We start from the raw sequence: 18828 nt of genomic DNA on the forward strand, positions 1-18828 counted from the left end.
AAACTTGAAATCTATACAGTAACAAAGTTTTTTGGCTTTCCATATCTTTGTCAAATAGCAATGCAGTCTCTAACTCACCCCATGTTCCAGCTTGTTATATGAAACAAAAATGCGCCACTATTGAATACTTTGTTCCTCATGTGTAGCTCATATAGTGCGATTTGCTTTGTGTGGGGGACACAGAGGGGAAAAGTGGGGAGAATATTTGCTTGGTAGGACAAGCATGAATAACAGACATTTCTAGATGGTCAGCACTATTGTAAACTGAAAAAATATTTCCATTCTAACTCTAGACCATAAGATTTGGACACACATGTGCATGCAATGCTTTTCCTAATTATCAAAATCTCAATCATTTCCCAATATGCATTAGTAATACTTTGGCAAACTAATGAGGTATGTTGTTTTCATTATAGAATCACCAAACATCTTCAAATACCTAAATGTCTTTATCAACTATATCAAGAAAAAAAAACTTAATAAGACCTTCTTAAATTAAATAATTAAAAACAGGAGGGATCTTTCTTCCACACATTATTGTGCTATTGATGTGATGAGACTGAATCACTACTTTAAAAAACACGCAAGCCAGAGCACATAAGCCACAACAGCACAAACACACCCTGCTTCAGGTTCTTGCAACAAGAAAAAAGTTAAGTGCTTAAAGTTAATTTCCTCAATCTAAATAAAGTTCTCAGTTTTTCCACTCAAAAATAAACCAGAAGACTCCATTAAAATAACACACAAATAAATACAAAAACACTTGCCCACACTCCCACAAATAAATAAGGCAACAGAGAGGCTGCAACAGAAAATTCTGATGTGATATTAGGGGAAAAAATCATCGTGAGAGCAGTGAGACAGGGCACAGGCTGCCCAGAGACACTATGGATTTTCTATCCATGGAAATGTTAAGGAGAACAAAACTCCCTACACAACCTGGTTTTACTTTGAAGTGTGTCTGACATTGAGCAAATCCACTGCTGGGACAGGCGACCTCCAGGGGTCCCTCACACCCAAAATCCTTCTGTGGTTTTAGCCCCAGAAAGAGCCCACACTGGAAGAAAACTCACATTCATAGCAGCAATATCATTTTCATAGGACTCCCTGATTTTCTTCATTATTTCTTCCTCAGCCTTGGCACAAGTTTCAATACTGCCTTTAACTGTAATGGTCCTTTCCGGATTATAGAGTGTCAAGTCCTGCAATCTGCAAATGACACAGAAGCACAGTTAATTAATAAACAAAGAAGATAATCCGGATTTATCTTTTGAGTGCGACAACCAACATCCAAATATGTCAAGTTTGCCCTCCAAAGACTGTAGTATCAATTTATAACAGGGCTCAAACACAGTTCTCAGACAATCTGGGGAAACTCTGTCCTCATGGGAAACACAACAAAGCCCTCACAGCGAGGTTTGGCCTGGGATGGCTGGGAAATACTTGGGTGCTGACAAAACAGAGCCACCACACTCCAGAGGAGCACAGAGAGCTGCTGCAGGGCAGAGTGTTTAAATTTATGGACAAGCTTACCAAAAAGCCTGTATGAAGAGATCATGAGAAAGACTAATTAGAAATAGCAAAATCAATGGGCATATATGCTCTCATTTTTGTATTGATTACACCAGATGACTTCAGGGGGCTATTTTAGGCATAGTATGACAAATAGAATCTTGAAGTCAAGATTTTAATGCAAATAAACTTTTATCTCGCTAAGTTAAAAAATACTCTGTAGTTGTTTACAGACAATGTGTTATTTGTGTCATCATCAATAAAGACAAGTGGATTTCATGGAATGAAGACCATCTTTTCATGTACTCTGGACACATTTTTTCCCCTTTTAGCATTAATAGTCTGTGTATTGTTTGCAGAAAAAATGTTTATGCAAACACATTCAAGAGAGCATGCTGGCCTTACAAAATCTATTCTTGAAGCACACTTATTTAGGTGCTTTTTCTCTATTTGTTTCTCTTCCTCAGTCTAATTACATAGACACACGCCTTTAAGGAAGGCCTCAGGTGCTTTCATCCAAATTTGTTTTCCTCTTTTTGAAGAGCCACATTGGCTCCCAGCTTCGTTGTCCTCATTTGAGCTATTTTCTGCATTACTTTTTTTGTCTCCTGCATGTATTCACACCTCTTCATACATCTTCATGTGTCTTCCAAGCCTTTTTCCTTTCCTACAGCCTGTAAGCTTAATTCTCACCCTTCCTGGCTAAAGACAAATTCAGGATGCCTTCAAATGCTTGGAAGTCCATGCCAGAACATTCATTATTCAGAACAGGAGGTTCTCTGAAGATATTACTCCAGGGAAAAACTACTATTGACTGCCAAGCTTCTACAGAGATGTTAATCTAATCAGTGATCTACAGATTACCAGTAAAGGTGAAAACTCCTGTTTAATCTCAGCTAAATTTGAACATGGCTCAGTTACCCTCACAAACTCAGACCAAAAGCTATTACTTTGCAGCCAATGTATTGTCATTTGGCTGTTAGTGGCCAAGAGGGACAGAACTGCTATTAAAGATAAAGATACCCTTTTCAGTATTCATTTGCTCTATTTCTTTCCTTCTAATCCAAAAATTTAATATATACTGGAAACTAAAACATCACTAATTTCACTCATTTTCACACATAGCTAAGAACTGATCGAGACTTACAGTTTCAAACATTCATCATTACATATGGTATAATATATTAAAAACAACTACTTAAAATATAGTCTAACACAGGCTCCACATAGCCTATGTTATTTTTAGGCTTGCTCTTGACTGAGTTTATAATGAAGACTCAATGTTTACATAAAATTTAACTGAGCTTAAGTAACAGTTTAATCTATATGATGGAAAGGCCTCTGAAGGGCTGTTATCTCAGCCTTCAACACTCAGAATATTTTTTTAAGAACTCTGTACCTGAGTGTCCCACAGCAGCATTGCTGCCATTTGACATCTCACTGAAAGATTAGGCCACCAAAAACTTACGGTGATATTGTGATTTTAGTATCTGTGTCCTGTTCAATTTTCTTCAGGTTTCTTCCTTCTTTGCCAATAAGTCGCCCAACGAAGTTGTTGTGTGCCAGTATCTTCAAGGGAATTTCTTCTGTACTGTAATGGAAGTTATACCTAGTGAGACTTTTGGAGACCAGAGTACAAGCTTTTATGCATGTTATGGATGAATTTAATTTTCACAGAAATATCCATAACTTCCATTTGCATGTTTTCACTGGGTGCAGAATAAGTCCAGATGCAATGGGCTTTTCAGCACTATCATCTATAGCTTAATTGCAATGCACCTGCAACTGAATAATGCTCAGACTGAAGTAACCAGAGCTGTTGGGAGTGGGAGGGAAGAAAATATATCTTAAAGCTTTTAGTGAGAGCTCACAACTTGTTATGCTTGCTTGGACCAAAAGCAGTCTGTTGCTCAACAAACTTCCATATTTGGTTCATTTCACCTCACCAAAATCAAAGCCAGACAACAACTGAAATCATAGAAGCATGCTGGGGGCTAATTAAGTAAGTAGACTGTCCTGAAAGGTAAAATATCTCAGTTCTTTTACCTACTTAGATAGGATAATAGCAAATATTCACTTGTTAATAGCTTTAAAGACCACATCTTTAAATGGAGCTAGTGAGAACTCAGAATATTTAATGCTTCCACAATGAAATGCTTTTTACTCACAATTTAGTATCTTGAGCTTCCTTTTGCATGATCTCCATAATAATTTTACAAGCTGTTGAGCAGCCTTCAGGAGTTGAGTGGATGGTAATTGGTTTCTCAGCAGCACCTGCATTCTCTTTACGATGAATGTCAATTCTTGAAGAAAGAAAAACATTAATTGTGACCACATACTCTATGGTAAGCATTATGTATTTCCAACTGTTGTAAAACTAACTTATTTTGAGCTAACAGTGACTATATATTAGTAGTTTAATTCTGAAAAGCTTATAACTACTTAAGTATATCCTAAATACAAATTTGTGTGTTTATGAGGAGCCTCTGCTATCCTGATTTTACCAGCTAAACCCCACCTTTGTGGACACTGGGGTCTCCTTTTCTTGGTAAACTCCCATCGAGATATTCAGGGGAGTTGTTAGACAATGTTGTAAACCCCTGAGGACAACATCCCATCAAGCTTTCCCAGTGCTCCATCTCCAGCCCCACTGCTGCACTTAGAATGCCTGTGCAGCTGCAGGACAGTCAGGCTTTATCCATCTTATTTTAAAAACATCAGCAGCAGTTTCCCAGCACTACTCTGCTAGCAAGTAGCATGGTAGTACTTTGCATCTATCCGCAAGATTAGTTTCTTATACTTTTCCAGCCTGGTTTTGTCCTGATATTACCTTTACTCTAGTCTAATCTCTACCTGAAACTACTAGGCGTCTTCTACAACAGGTTTATGTAGCTCTAAGAATTTAACGAAAATGAATTATGACCTGCATAAAGACAATGCCTTGGCTATTACTTTTCCCTTCCAATAACTGCAGCTCACATATTCTTTCCACCTCTGCTTTTTGTTTTCATCCCTCTTCCACATGTAACAACTGTTTTCTAACTGAAACAACCATGCAGCTTTTCAAGAAGCCCCTTTATTTTTGCAGTTCTTTCAGGTATTGAAAACTCATTTTGTTTCGCAATGCAACATTTTCCAAGAAACCCATCTTGGCAATCCTTGGTGGAACTGAAAGTAGATGAAATTTCCTTTTTTTAAACCCCAAACCAATGAAAGCATCATTCTCAAAGTCGCGTGTGTGTAAAGTTAGCAGCCTGCAATTATTTCTGCTCTACCTACCCTTCTTCTGGATATAAAAGCTTTCTTTATGCCAATCTTCTAGGATTTTTATAGTTCAAGAATTAGATGTTTTATATATCACCTGAAAAACTGGTTACCTATAGAAAAATTACAACCAAGTCTCCTCAGGAGCCCACAAATCTCTTAAACCTGTGTTGTTAAACACACTAAATAGTCTCCTGGGTTACATTGTGCTAATGAGAGTTTGGAAGGGGCATCATGATAATCCTGGGTTTGGGGAGGGGGGTAAGCCTGTTTGTTGGGGGTTGGGGTGTAATTAAAGAGGAGTCCCTCATCCTCATTAACTACTCTTGAAGTGGAGGCTCCCACCCACCCTCATTCCCCTCACACACAGATCATTCCCAGGTTCTGCCTGCTGCAACTGCAGAGCTGCAGGCTCCTACAGTGGGCTGCTGAAGGCAGCATTTTAATTCTCTGTTTTTACAGGTATCTTGGAAAAATTATTGGAATAAGAACCCCACCTTCCTCTACATCTGTGCTGAGCTTTTCCTTGTGGGTAGGATTTAACATGCACTGGAAACAATCTCTTCTAGCATCTCAAGACCCCAGTGCTCTAAGCCTCTTAGGTCACTTAGCAGCTTGCTTTTTGCCTCCCGTGCATTTCCTTAATCTGTGTTTTGGTGTGGTCTGCAACTTGATAGCAACAAATGTATTTTACAGAGACAGGGCGGGGTAAGGTATAAGAAGCAGTGAGTGGAGATAAAAAGGTTCTTTGTTTAGGGCTTTTTCCCCCCACATCTTGAATTGACAACACTCGCAAATCCTAAAAATGCCCTAATCAAACTAAAACTAGAATAAACATTAGGGACACTTGGGTACATCACCACACTGACTATATACCACCCAGAACAGCATATTACAGCTCTTTCAGTTTCACTTTTTGTGCCAGAACCATATTAGTACATCTGTAAGCAAAACTCTCCAACAGAGTACCATCCTGCTAGCACTCCTATTTTACAGAGGAATAAAAGTCAGCTAGTATTTGAACACATATCAAAGACAGAATCCAGTCCTTAAATAAATATTGCAAAATATTTCCTGTTCTCCGTTGTCTTAATTTGCTCTCTGACCATGCAGATTGGTAATGAAGTTCTACAAATTCCTCTTTACACAAGCAACGATGACGCAACATTAAAGCTATTCATCAGTTTTGTAAAATAACTTACTTGGACTGTGTCTGCTTGGTAATGTTTCGGATTGTTGCTCCTTCTTTCCCGATAATGGCTCCTACAAACTGTGTGGGAACCAGCATCCGTAGAGGAACGTCCGACTGTGGTTTCTGCCGCGTGGTTGCGCCGGGTGACCCTTGCCTGGGAGGACCCCTCTGGCCAAATCCACGTCTTCCCTGGGGATGTTGCTGTGGAGGTTGCTGGGCTGCCATCTCATCAGGGATGTATGCAACTTTCAAGGAATAGTTTTCAAGCTGAAACCCGTTCAGTTTTTCTATTGCTCTGTTTATTTGGAAAGGGAAGGAGAGAGGAGATTAAAAAAGCCCCACGAGCACATGCAAGGCCTTATGAAATGATAAATTATTCAGACATAGACTTCTGTCCTTTCTAAAGGAAAGGAAAACTAAAAACACATTCCAAGATGAAAAGTTACATTTTAAATTCTTCAGCCAAAATTTTGATTACACAAAGTCACTGTATTAAGTACTACAAGTTAGCTCTTGCTTGTTCTGGGCTTCTATGCACTTTAAAGGTTTTGCTGGTCCAACCCGATCAGCAAAACCTCACAGGAGACAGAGCTTATACACTCAAAAGCATTCTTTTGCCTGATTTAATTTAAATCAATTTCCCAAATAGAATTAAAGCTGCACCAGAGGGAAAACTTTTTAGCTGCTATCACAGCACCTTCATTAGGGTTTTTGCCAGCACAGCTATTTGGCTGGAGCTTTTGCAATAACTGATATAGCTGTGACAGGAATGGGAAAAAAAAAATATGAAAGAAGAAAGCACCTTCATTTCAGCAGGAAAGAAAGCACTCAAAGCCAGTCAAGGCATCTGAAGTGCCCCTTAGACTGCAACACCACCTTGCAACTTACTAATTAGTCACATTATAGGTAGGTTTAAAAGCTAACAAGGAAACTAATGCCCCATGTATACATTAAATTCTCAATAAAAGTAAAGTGTTAGAAGGCATTCAAAATGTTTCAACTTCTCTTGTTCTTTTAGTAAAGCATTACAGAGGGATAATGTCCAAATGTACCCAACCCCCTCTCAGTTGTGGTTCCTCATGCTGAAAACCTCCTGGTCGCTCAGCATTGCCTCTGCTCTGTCCCTCTTCCTAACCAAGGACAAGTCTGCAGGTGCTCTTGGGTCTCCTCTTCACAGGAGGAATACAATTCAACTCAAAAATGACATATTTACAGAAGCTAGAATACCTTCCACTCACAGAGTAGAGTTAATAACACTAAATATCTAGCAAAGAGTAGGAATAACTAAGCTACATGAAGCACATTGGTAAACCAGTGGTATAAAATAAATATATTTGCCCCAAAAAGGCATTTCAACTTTTGCTACAACAAGCATTACTATTCAGATTATCAGCAATATACTGATCACTGAAATATGCACTGATACAGGATACTTTATAAATGCCAGACTTAATATTTAACCAAAGATTACTGACAGATTTTCTTGAAAAACAAAATTTAAAGTAAATTTAAAAGGAGGGAGGGAGTCTCCATTTTTTATTAAAGAACTCACCAATATTTTCATTAAAAAGCTCCAACAATATGCTCTGGAGCAAGGCCTCTGAATTTGGAAACTTAACAGAGCCCCTCCATTCATGCACATTTGAAAGACTTTACAGTCAATTACCAAACATTAGCCTCAGCAACACTTTTACTCCTGCCTCTACTACAGAGATAAAGAATGATGATAGCCAATTGCCTACATTTTCAAGGGCGGCAAGTGAAAAATACTATTTGTCTCCTGGGTATCCCATTTGACAGTTTGTGTCACAAGCAGTCGTTGAAGCCCAGTTCAGAAGTGGTATTTGGATACCAAAGATAACAGGTCCCTCATCTCCCAGGAGTTAATCCAGCATCCTCAAAATACTCCAGTCTGACAGTGAAGAGCTTATAAGAACACAAGTAATTTGTGTCTTTGGAACAATGTTTAATAAGTGCTGATAATAAATAAGGCCCAAGGCAATGCCAATGAACAAAGAAAGTGAAATATTGAATAACTGATCACTGTTCATTAAATACTTCTGTTAACCAAATGAGACACAGGTCCTTTAGGAATTGCCAGGAGTGTAATTACTCCCATAATAGAAGAATCCTTTAGAGCAAGTGGCAAATGAGCTGGATTAAAATTTGGTGAGGTTATTTCAGAGCTCAGAGTTTTAAACTTTTACTCCATGGATACTGAAGAGCATTTTATTACACAATAAAACATGTTTACAAATCAGGAAGAGCATTGAGCAGACTAGTGAGACTTGTGTTTCTATGGATCTGTCTCAATTTTTAATTTCTGCATAGATTTCCAATGCCTGAAAGGCATTTCACTGAAGTCTCTCTCTGGACATCCTACTTGGAAAAGGGGTCTGAGACCTTTCCTTTTTATACACCCTAAACATACGAATTTCTTATTTGTTGCAAATATCAATGACCTCTATTTCTACCTTGAGTTTCACTGAAATCAACCAAAAAGCTGAATTGCTACCAGAAAGGGAAAGGCACTGCCAGGCCATCCAGTTGCACAAGCCCTGTTTCTTTTGCAATCAAACATCAAAGTGTTGGAGAGATGAACACCAATTTTTTTGCAAATGTGCTGATATGCTCCAGATTAATGTCCATCCAAAATCATTTCCCTCCACACATTTATTTTACAAGTTCAGACATTGCCTCTTTGCTAAAATACATCAGCTTACACTGGCTTTAACACATCTTTGACCAGAATTCCAGCATTAACACAAAACCTGACAGTAAATCAGTGCACCAGAATACTCACTCTTCCTTAGAAGTGGTTGGGAAAGGAATTACTAGGATTATTGTTTGCAGCCAGGCTTCATACCTATCATGGCTTCCCACAAAACACTTCACATCAACAAGTATATATAAAAATATAAACATATATATATACATATACATACATACACACACATATATCCACAAATATGCACCATAATTTTCCTGGAGAGAAGGTTTTCATCTTAATAACAATTTATAAATTGCTAAATGGTTCCATATGTCTATAAGTACCTTAAATTCAAAGCAAACTGAGAAAAGTTAATTTGCCATTGTGGAAAATTAATTATGTCAACAGTGAACAATCTCTGGCCACCAAAACCATATGATGACATGGAAAAGTAGCACACTAATTCACCCTGTGAATCACTGAGTTCTCCATATTTTACAGCCTGACTTGTTTTATAGTTTGACTTGCTCAAATGATGGGAAGTCAGAAGAAGAATCAATAATTAAATGCTGATCTCTCAAGCCTTTGTGGAACTGGTATTTCTTGGGTATGTGGTCCCATATTCTACACTGAATTGGGTATGCACAGTGGAATGCCAAGATAACTGATTTGTAGTGGATGTAGCCCATACACAGTTCTAGTGCATTTTTACAGAGGGGGAAAAAAAAATAGCTTTGGAAAGATCCCTTTGGCTATTGATTCTGGCCTTCACATTCCAATATTTGACAGTTTTCACTAGGTTTTTAAAGTACTGTCATACACTTTTCTTCAGTTGTTCTGGACTAATTTTTATCAATTTTGTGGCACAAAACATAGGGCTAGAATTAGGAAATGTGATGATTCAGCAGCCCTTCAGCACCATAACAAGCTCAATTTTAGAGGCATCTAGGTATTGCCTTGGGGGCTGGAGAGACAGATATGGAAGAAAATCCAGGAAGAGACAAGTGGTTAAGAACTGTCTTCTAGATGGATGCAAAATTCCTGTAGAACAGCACTGCTCTCAGGGGAAGTTTGAGCCTCAGCTAAAAGCAAGTGACCAGTTCTTCACAGCACCAGGGACGTCTGTTTAAGGCAAAGCTGAAAATGATAATTGTCATTGCTGCAGTCCACAGGTTACATCAAACTCCTTTGTAAAGCAAATACTCCAACTGACTGACCACCTTGAGAACTCCAGAACACAGCAACACCACCTCTATCCTCCCACAAAGACCTCTGCCTTCCCAAGTGCTGGGGGAAAGGTGGGGGGGAGGGTCTCCTTCCACGACCTCACATTAATAAAGGCCATGCAGACTACTTCTGTCAGGGAGCACTGCTGAAAAAAGCCACAAACCATCTTTTACACAGAAGCTAAAAGCCTAAAGAGTCACCCAATGAGAACAAAGATGAAGAAAAATTCAGTTATCTGCCCCATTAAGAGGTGCCCTCCTCCCTGAACTCATCCTTTATATTTAGTAGCAACGGAAAATGTTTCTATTTCACATACCAGCAAGAGCTGGTACACAGAAATCTCTTAGCATAATTCTGAATTTTTTAATAAAAATGAATTCATTAAGAGGCTGCAGCAACTACTGTCTATGTACTGATAAGATGGATAGCAGCCTGGCTTATGTTCATGTGACACCTGCGCAGAAGCAGAAGTTCCTACATAAAAATTAAACCTTTAAACAAATATTATGTAAATTAGTCTCCTGAGTTTTTCCCATCAAAATGACATCTCACCACTGTCCCCTCATGAGCTCCCTATGAGAGGATGCTCACCCAGCCTACTTCTCCCTTTTGATGCTAGTGGAAGTTAAACACCCCAGATAAATTATTATAGTAAAAGCACCAAGTCTCGTGCTGGAAATCATTCTTCCACTGATGGCATGATGACACTAAGCAATAGAAGGAGGACATGTTTCACTCCCACATGCAGCTTTTACATACACCACTTTTCTTTTTTTGTCCCTGAACAGATACAATTGCATATGAGAAGACATAACATGGCAAATTTTCTTGAGTATAATTTTTTTAATATAATATAAAAATATAGGTTTCACCAGTACTTCTGAAAACAAAGCCAGAACAAAACCTAAGCTTATAATATACCACTGAATTTTCAGTATTATCATTCCTATGGCAACATTAGCCCTGACCCACAATGGCATGTAAAAGTATTAGTTATGTGAGCCCTCATTCATTCAAGGATACATGTTGTGCACACATACACAGATGTGTGCTTCACTGACAGGGTACTAAAAATTTTTTTGCAAGTATTCTGGTTAAGAGGTGATCATCAGTGGACTTTCAAAATCCTGGCTAGAACTAAATCCTGTAACATATATACTGGAATCCTACACACTGGAATCTTTGGGGGAGGGAAAGAGAAGGTGGTATAACTTTTGAAGATATCAGCCATAATTTAGGTGGCAGCATGTCACAAGGACACAGCATGTCCTGTTGGTTGCAGTCAGGGATTGATATCAGGAAAAGGGGGGTTGTCTTTTGCTAAGCATGTCCCAGGCTGCCTCAGCACCTGCGTGCAGCTGGTTGGGTTGCACAGGGTGAACCACAGGCTCCAGGCTCTATGCCTCACCCTCTCCTCTCTTCCAAATATTCCACAACCCACCACAACATTCAATCATTGCCTATGCCACAGCAGAGCACATGCTTTATAGAGCCCTCTCCCAGTTTCTGGGAATGAGAGCAGCAGGGGCAGTTTGAGAGCCAGAACAAATCTCTCTTCCTCCCAAGTGCTTGCAGGAGAGGATAGAAGGGATGTGGTGTCAGACCTGGTAGTGCCAGTCTCCTTTTTTCTACTCACAGTGCTAGAGAGCAAAGGGTGGCTTTCCAAGGCCCACACATTACTCTGCACATCCCTCTACAATGCTCCTGGGCTGCCAAAAAGTACCTGATTTGCCATGCTAGTTTCCTTGCTCTGGCCACATTGGCCAGAAGCAGCATCCTGCTTTTTCTGACAAGACAGGCTGTACCTCTCCAGCTAGGAAAGAGATACCACTACAACAGGTCAAAGAAACAGACCTATGTCCCAGCTAGAAGTCAGGAACTGTGCACATCTCAGATTTTGAGTGCTGTGCACGCTAAGACTGCTTTCTCAAAAACACTGCAGCAATCTTTAGTGCTTTCATTTTCCAAATTAATTTTGGATGCAGACCTGAACTGAACATGCCACAGCTGTAGTACCAGCCTAGAGGAAAAAAACCTCTGCCACAACTACTTAAATTTGCAAGACAGAAGACGGCTCAGTTTCCCAGCTGGGCAGAACCACAAGTTTTATTCAAAAGTACTGTCCTCCAAGCAATGCATACCACACTTGCTTAGAACTGCTTATCAAAAGTATCTCCAGATTGTGTTACAGCTCACTCACAACACACTGCCAGTACACACTCCAACAGTCATGGCAATGCCATACAGATATACAGCAGGGAAGTAGCCAACTCTGCATGGTCTGTCAGCCAACACTACTGTGAGGTTAGTGTGTGCATTGCAAAAAGTACAGCAGAGGTGCAGTTAGAACTAGGGACCCACTCATTGTATGTGGCAGCATAGAAATCTTCACGTCATGGTGTTTGATCCAAAAGCTGTGGCAAAGAGCAGTATTTACCCTAAAGAGCTGAATTCCAAACTACAAAGATTGTTGCCAGCTTCTGACTCTTTGCAAACCTAAACAGCTTTTGATAAAGTCAGTTCTTGTTACTGCATGTCCTTCGTAGGATGGCCAGCATTGCCTTTATCAACTATCAACACCTGCACACTCCCTCCCCACTGCCACAGTTGTCCCCCACAGCCAGTTCCAAGCAGCAAAGCTAGGTCATGTCTGGGAAAACCATTTCACTGAAACAGCACTGCAGTCACTATGGAATACCCACACACATGCAGGACCTGTAGTGAGCCTGCATTCCAATTCCTCAGTTGAGGAATTGGTCACCTTGATCTATCTAGCCATTTCTCCTATGGGTTTCTAAACAGTTGCAAGGTCACGTCCCAAACTCGGACAATCTCAGCTAACATTTTTGCAGACAAAATGGACTCATCTGCTTAGAAAACCTGTGTTATGTGAAAGCATTCACAAAAGCACATCAATGCTCCTCCACTTGCCCTACCCATTCCAAGGAACCAAACTGCTGTCATTCAGCCTGTATCTCTTCAGCTCCCCTACAACACCCATGCTGCATGCCAATTTGCCTGCTTCTAACTCAAGAGGTTCTCATTTAGTGTCACATGGTTTCTTATGTAAAAGAAAACATTATCTTAGACACTTCTTCACAGTCTTTCCTTATCCCAGCGTTTCCTTGGGATTGACCTTAAATTTTAGCACGTAAATCTGGGGACGAAACTGTTGTTTGCATCTTCACAAGGGAGTGCACAAGTCCAGGAATGCACATCACAGATGACAGCTCAAAAAAATATATCATGCTTCTTTCCATGGTATTTTTAGTACTTCTTATATTTTCAAAGGAGAAACTGGCACATGTAGTATTAATCTGTAATACTGCACCATTGTAAATTTCTTCAGAACTAGAAATACAGCCTTTCTTATTTGCTACACAACAGAATCAAAAGTAACAGAAGAACCTGAAGAACTTGTTAGAACAATTCAGGTTTTGAGAAAAATAAAACAGTGAATTCAAGAAAAACATTGTTTCCTTCAGCTCCAGCATACACAGGAGATACCACTGACACAAGTTTCCCATCACATTTGTTTATAATACATTTACAAGTAACCTAATGCTTTGAAAGATTAAATACATGTGTTGCATTCAAGTTACACACAGATGATAATTAGTTAATTATATGTACAAATATTATTTCATTTGTAATTTTGAATTAATGCACACCATAAGCACACGCTGCATCTTAACTGCTGGTTTTAGTTTGCCACAAGGTGGCAGAAATTTCAAAGTTAAAATAGAAAGCCCATTGTAGGCTATTCCATGAGTTTGGTTTTGTTGGACCTGCTATGACTAGAAAGAGAGGAAGTAAGTTTGTGTCACCAGATTAAAACTTAAGAACCACGCAAGTCCTTTTTTTGTGGTAGAGAAACAAAATTAAATCTTTAGCATGGTACATAATACAGATTTTAAAAGGAAAAGTATGCACAAGCAATGATTAAGTAAAATAATTTTAAATTTTAATATCTAGATTAAAAGTACTTAGTTACTGAATATATAAAGAAGCATAAAATATGTGGCCTAAATTTAAAAAATAACAAATAAATTATTTAAGGTATGCACACACCTTTTGTGTGTTGGAAGCAGCATTAAATTTTCTAATGAAAAAGCCCTGTAGTCTGGTTAGCAGCTACATTTTTTTCCTGTTATTTTTGCTATGATTATTTGTTAAGAAACAGACACAAAACAATGAACACTGCAAGAGGGCATCACTAAAACATGGCTAAAAATATCATTAAACAGTAACTCCCAACCTCTCTCACTGGCAAATTAACTTTCTGCTCTCTCCAATAAGGTAAATTTCTTCAATTTTTCAATTTTTAAAGATTATTAATTTACTTTTTATCCAAATGAAAGAAAAGTTAATTTTAAAAATTGTTAATTAAGGTAAACTACAGACTTTCTTAACCGTCAAGGCTTAACTTACTGTTAAAATGGTGACGTGATAAGTCACATATAACATCACAACAACATGAACTCCAAAATGCAAGTTAGGTGACAGCAACAACTAAAGATACTTACTGTCTAGCCTGGTCCTTATTGCCATATGTTACATTTACAACTGCAGTCTCCGTGTCAGTGTTCACTAGAAAGGAAAATGCATCAAAAGGAGGGTAAGTTCAGTGTGCACTCACTTCCCACTACACATTTAAAAGCAAATTGAGAGTTGAAACAGTACCTTGCTCACAGTTCTCCACAGTTCCATACTGAGCTAACAAACTATCCAGCACCTATAAGAGGTAAAAGAAATTACATATTTAAATTTCAAAGCAGATATGCAAAACAAAAAAGCCTCTAAAAACCACCAGAATTTAAAAAATTATCATAGGAGGATACAGATCATTTAAGACAGCCATTCCAATAAAGAAGAAATTATTATTCCAGGAAGAACAAATACACATTGCTTGTTTTCTCTCTCATATGAAAAAGTCTGCATTTAAATTTTCATTAATGTGAAAATACAAAATATAACCTTAGGTAGGCACACTGGACTGTATATTCCAAACTTTGAAAATAAACCCCCAAGTCACCTGTTCTCAGAGTGGGCTAAAGCAGAGGCAGAAAGAATTAGAGAGAAGCAAATCAGAAATAAAACTTTCTCTATGTATTCCAAGAATATATATCTAATTTTGTCCCTGTTTGGAGTTATTGGGGTTTTTCCTACCAACACACTTAGGTTGTACATGAATGTGTTATTTTCTTCCTTAGTGGGGAAATGTCTGTGTAGAGAAGGTAACAAGAATAATCAGCACATGAAGAGTAGTTTCACAATTATTTGGCAGATTTCTCAAAGATCACCATGCCAGAGGAACCACTCACAACAGTATCTTCACCATTATTTGAAAGTCACAATTAATTTTTCCTTCAGTAGAAAGCTAGGAAGAAATGAGTAAACGTATGTGACAAGGGGCAAAAGAAATCTAAATTAAGTAGTTGTATTTTGCATAGTTTTATTCTTGTCAAATGGAGGATGAAGAAGGGGGACATATACAAGCTTCTGGAGAAAAATCAGGGTGTCAGAGTATTCCAGTAAAAGCATTAACACACCCACAGTTGTACCATATCCAAAATTCACATGGTATAGAGTTTATTTTCTTCCTGGTGAGAAATAATGTTGCTGGTGACTCTGGCAGTAACTAGCAAAGACATAAGTGCAGCATTGAGGTGTATTGAACCCCAATATTTTGTCTCAAATTTAACTGATGCTGGAAAAGTCCACAATTTACAATAAGAAGTGAAAAAGTAAGATTGCACTCCCTTCTGTAACTGAAATGACATTTCTTAAGCTAATCTCTTAAGGGGAAAGGTAAATAAGAAAGGGAGGAAACCCCTTTGGGAAAGGAAGAAAACAAGGAAGCAAAGATAAAAGGAAGGCAGTAGGCATTAAAAAAGCATCTCTGGTGATTCCCATTGCAGTACACTTTCCTTTGCTATAACCAGCAATCAAGTGTGCACAAAACCCCAGTCCTTAAAAATGTAAAAAGGTAAAATTCAGTCTACAGCTTCATGAGATTATAATTCCTAAATTATAATCTATGAATCTACCACGTACTTTTACTACAATGTAAGAGACATTTCTATGATAAACTGCAGTTTATATGCCAAACCTGGAGACAACTTATGTCAGTGCAATTTCCACTATTTACCACCTACTAAAGTTTAAACTGCACATAGATGTTTCAAAGGTAACATTTCAAACCAGGTATTTAAAAGCCAATGCAGTGCTCACCAAGTTGGAGCAATGTATTACTGCTTCTAACTGCAGAATTTCCCCATGCTTCTTGTAGAGACTCTAGTAAGTTTTCTTGGCAATAGTTTTGTTTTCATAGACAAGTTGTTAATTGTCCTCTCATTCTACAAGTAGAGATTAGCCTAGTCTGAGAGTTTGCCTTTTCAATCCCCTAAAAAATCATTTTTCTGCTGCTCCTCGGATCTGACAATTGGAATCTAAGTGAATGTTTGCTCTGAAATTTACTAAATATTACCAAAGCAGAGATGCTCCAGGGAATTAAAATATATTAAAAGTCTCTGCAAGATGCTTTTAAGAAAATGAAAACACTGGCACAGATGAGTAGGAGAGTTGTGAGATCTTGCAGGTCTGCAGCTGTACCTCACACAAGCCAAGAGAGCCACAGCATGAGATCAGAGGAAAACCTTCCACAGACTGCTTAAGGGATCCGCTGAAACCAGTGGGTGAACAGAATCTCAGGTGGGGGTCAGGGATTTAAAAGAAGAAAAGCAAAGATTTTCCTGGCCTAGAGATCCTTTCTGAGATGTCTAGTTGAAATAAGACACCAAAGAGTTCATTAGTCTGATAAAGCAATTCCTTTGTCCCTACAGTATGCCAACACCTGTGCTGTTCTACACTGCAGACCATGCCACAACATGAGCAAATGTGTTTAGCTGTTATTATGTTTGAACCGTGCAGACCACCAGCTCATGGCCATTCTGCCCCAAAGCTGCCTCATTTCATCACACAATTTCATTTTCATCCTTTTTCATACTGGCAAAGAGCAGTGCTAGAATATCAAATGTACCACAACAGTTTGCTTGGTGTTTTAATCACCAGTCAGTTAACCAATATTTTGTATGGTTTGCTTGGTAATAACTAATCAATATTTTTGTAAGGTATTTCTATATTAAATTTATATCCTGGGCTAAGCATTCCTTTATATTGCAACCCATGTATTAAAGTCAGCATCTTCATCAAGAAAATAAATGCTTTAAAGCTAAATCCACACAACTTCTAAAAGACACATTTTCTCTAAAAAGTACTTTCAAGGATGTTTGTGATCAGCCATCAGAAACTTCTCAACACACTATCCCTTGCATCTGCTCCCAGGAGCCTAAGAACCCAAAGACTGCTTTGCTGTTAATGCTGAGGAGCAGCCAGAATGGTATATTCAGCATCACACCCTTCTCCAGCAGGAGTTCTCCACTTATGCTGCTCCTTAATCCTCTTCTGATCCATTTTGGTCAGTGTCCATCTGGGCTTTAATCCAAGTGATTTGGGTTCCCAATGTTTTTAAAGGGTTGCTTTACTGAACAGATTTATGAGAAGTTTCCTCAAAGGATTGGAGCTTACTTTAACCAAAATAAGAAACAATCCTCTTTGGTCAAAGACACTTGCTCTCTACAGCACTTTCTTCAGGAGAAACTTGAATTTTCATCACCATCAGCCTCATGCAGCAGGATTTTAAGTGAGATCAACCCTGCAGAGGTAGCCTTTTAGCTAGACTGTACTTAAAATGCACTAGTACAAAAGTCTCAGCAGCAGTTGGGGTATGTGTGAGTGAGTGTGAGGACTAAGTTTCGTGGGTGAGAACACTCTTAACTGAACCAGCTGATCCAGTTGGGCAAAGGCATTGCAGTCATATTCAAAGCCATATCTTCTATTGTAACTCACTTTCAAAACACAGAACTTAATTCATGCACATGTTTCTTGCTTCACATGTATTTACTGCAACAGTCAGTTTCTATTCACATCTTTCATTTCTTCATATGTCTCTCACTATCTTTTCCTTCTCCCCAAATTTTTCTCTCTAGCCCAAAGCCCATAGTTCTGCTGCAAAACAAACATGTTTTGTTTGAGCTGCTCTTCCGTAACGCTCTTCGTGTACAGCCTTGTTGGGCAATCAGAACAAAATTCAAAGCCAAGTTGGTGGTGCAGCAGCAATTCTGATGAGCAGCTGAAAAGTTTATTTGTACAAATATTTAATCTAAGCTAGAAAAAAAGGTCTTTCCTTTTCTTGAGCTCTCCTTCTAGCAGTTGTCTAAATTGGGTCTCCTGCTCTTGTTATAGCACAGATGTCTCTCTCACAAAAAGCTGCAGTCTTATACTGTGGACTTTCATTCATCAGGCTCCAAAAGCCAATTCTGACTTCATTATAAACAGCATTACCCTACACCAAGCCCCACAGATAGAGGCTGCTTTACATGGAAAAAAAGGAAACGTTACTCTTCAGTGAAACCAAGCACTTGATGCACACATTAAAATAGCACAGTTCTCATACAGATTTCACAGGTTTAGAAGTAGCACTTTTGAACATATCAGAGCAGCTTTCTGTGCTTTCAGAGCAGACTATTTTATACACATCATCTTATAGTGCTGTAGGACTTCTGCTGTACACTGTAAGGAAATTCGTCTCAAGACATCTGGTCTGTAAGCACAGTTATCCATACTGTTTCTCTCTCACACATGCACTTAGTGACAGGAATGTCACAGTGGTGCTGGAGAACCCGAAGTTATTTTCTCCACTAATGTAGACCAAATCCATTAGACCACCACCCCATTGTTTCCATGACTCCTGTGTCATGTTGACAAGGAATTAAAATTAGACAACACAACTGAAATCATAAATACCAGGGGCTAAAGGAGACAGAAGTATTAGGGTAATTCAGTTGAAAAACCACATAGA

At 38.7% G+C, this 18828-nt stretch overlaps 1 protein-coding gene across 2 annotated transcripts in view; it reads right to left on the reverse strand.

Moving 5' to 3' along the window:
- IGF2BP3 (insulin like growth factor 2 mRNA binding protein 3) overlaps nt 1-18828 on the reverse strand; it is a 109709-nt gene that overhangs the window by 25488 nt on the left and 65393 nt on the right. For both annotated transcript variants that reach the window (XM_072925623.1, XM_002192401.6), the window contains 6 exons: nt 14589-14640; nt 14432-14495; nt 5979-6263; nt 3681-3815; nt 2981-3103; nt 1074-1209 (listed from right to left, as the gene is read on the reverse strand). In XM_072925623.1, coding sequence (XP_072781724.1) covers nt 1074-1209; nt 2981-3103; nt 3681-3815; nt 5979-6263; nt 14432-14495; nt 14589-14640 — 795 coding nt within the window. The remainder of the gene's footprint in view (nt 1-1073; nt 1210-2980; nt 3104-3680; nt 3816-5978; nt 6264-14431; nt 14496-14588; nt 14641-18828) is intronic.

This window comes from Taeniopygia guttata, chromosome 2 (genome assembly GCF_048771995.1).
Source record: "Taeniopygia guttata chromosome 2, bTaeGut7.mat, whole genome shotgun sequence".
Lineage (NCBI taxonomy): Eukaryota > Metazoa > Chordata > Aves > Passeriformes > Estrildidae > Taeniopygia > Taeniopygia guttata.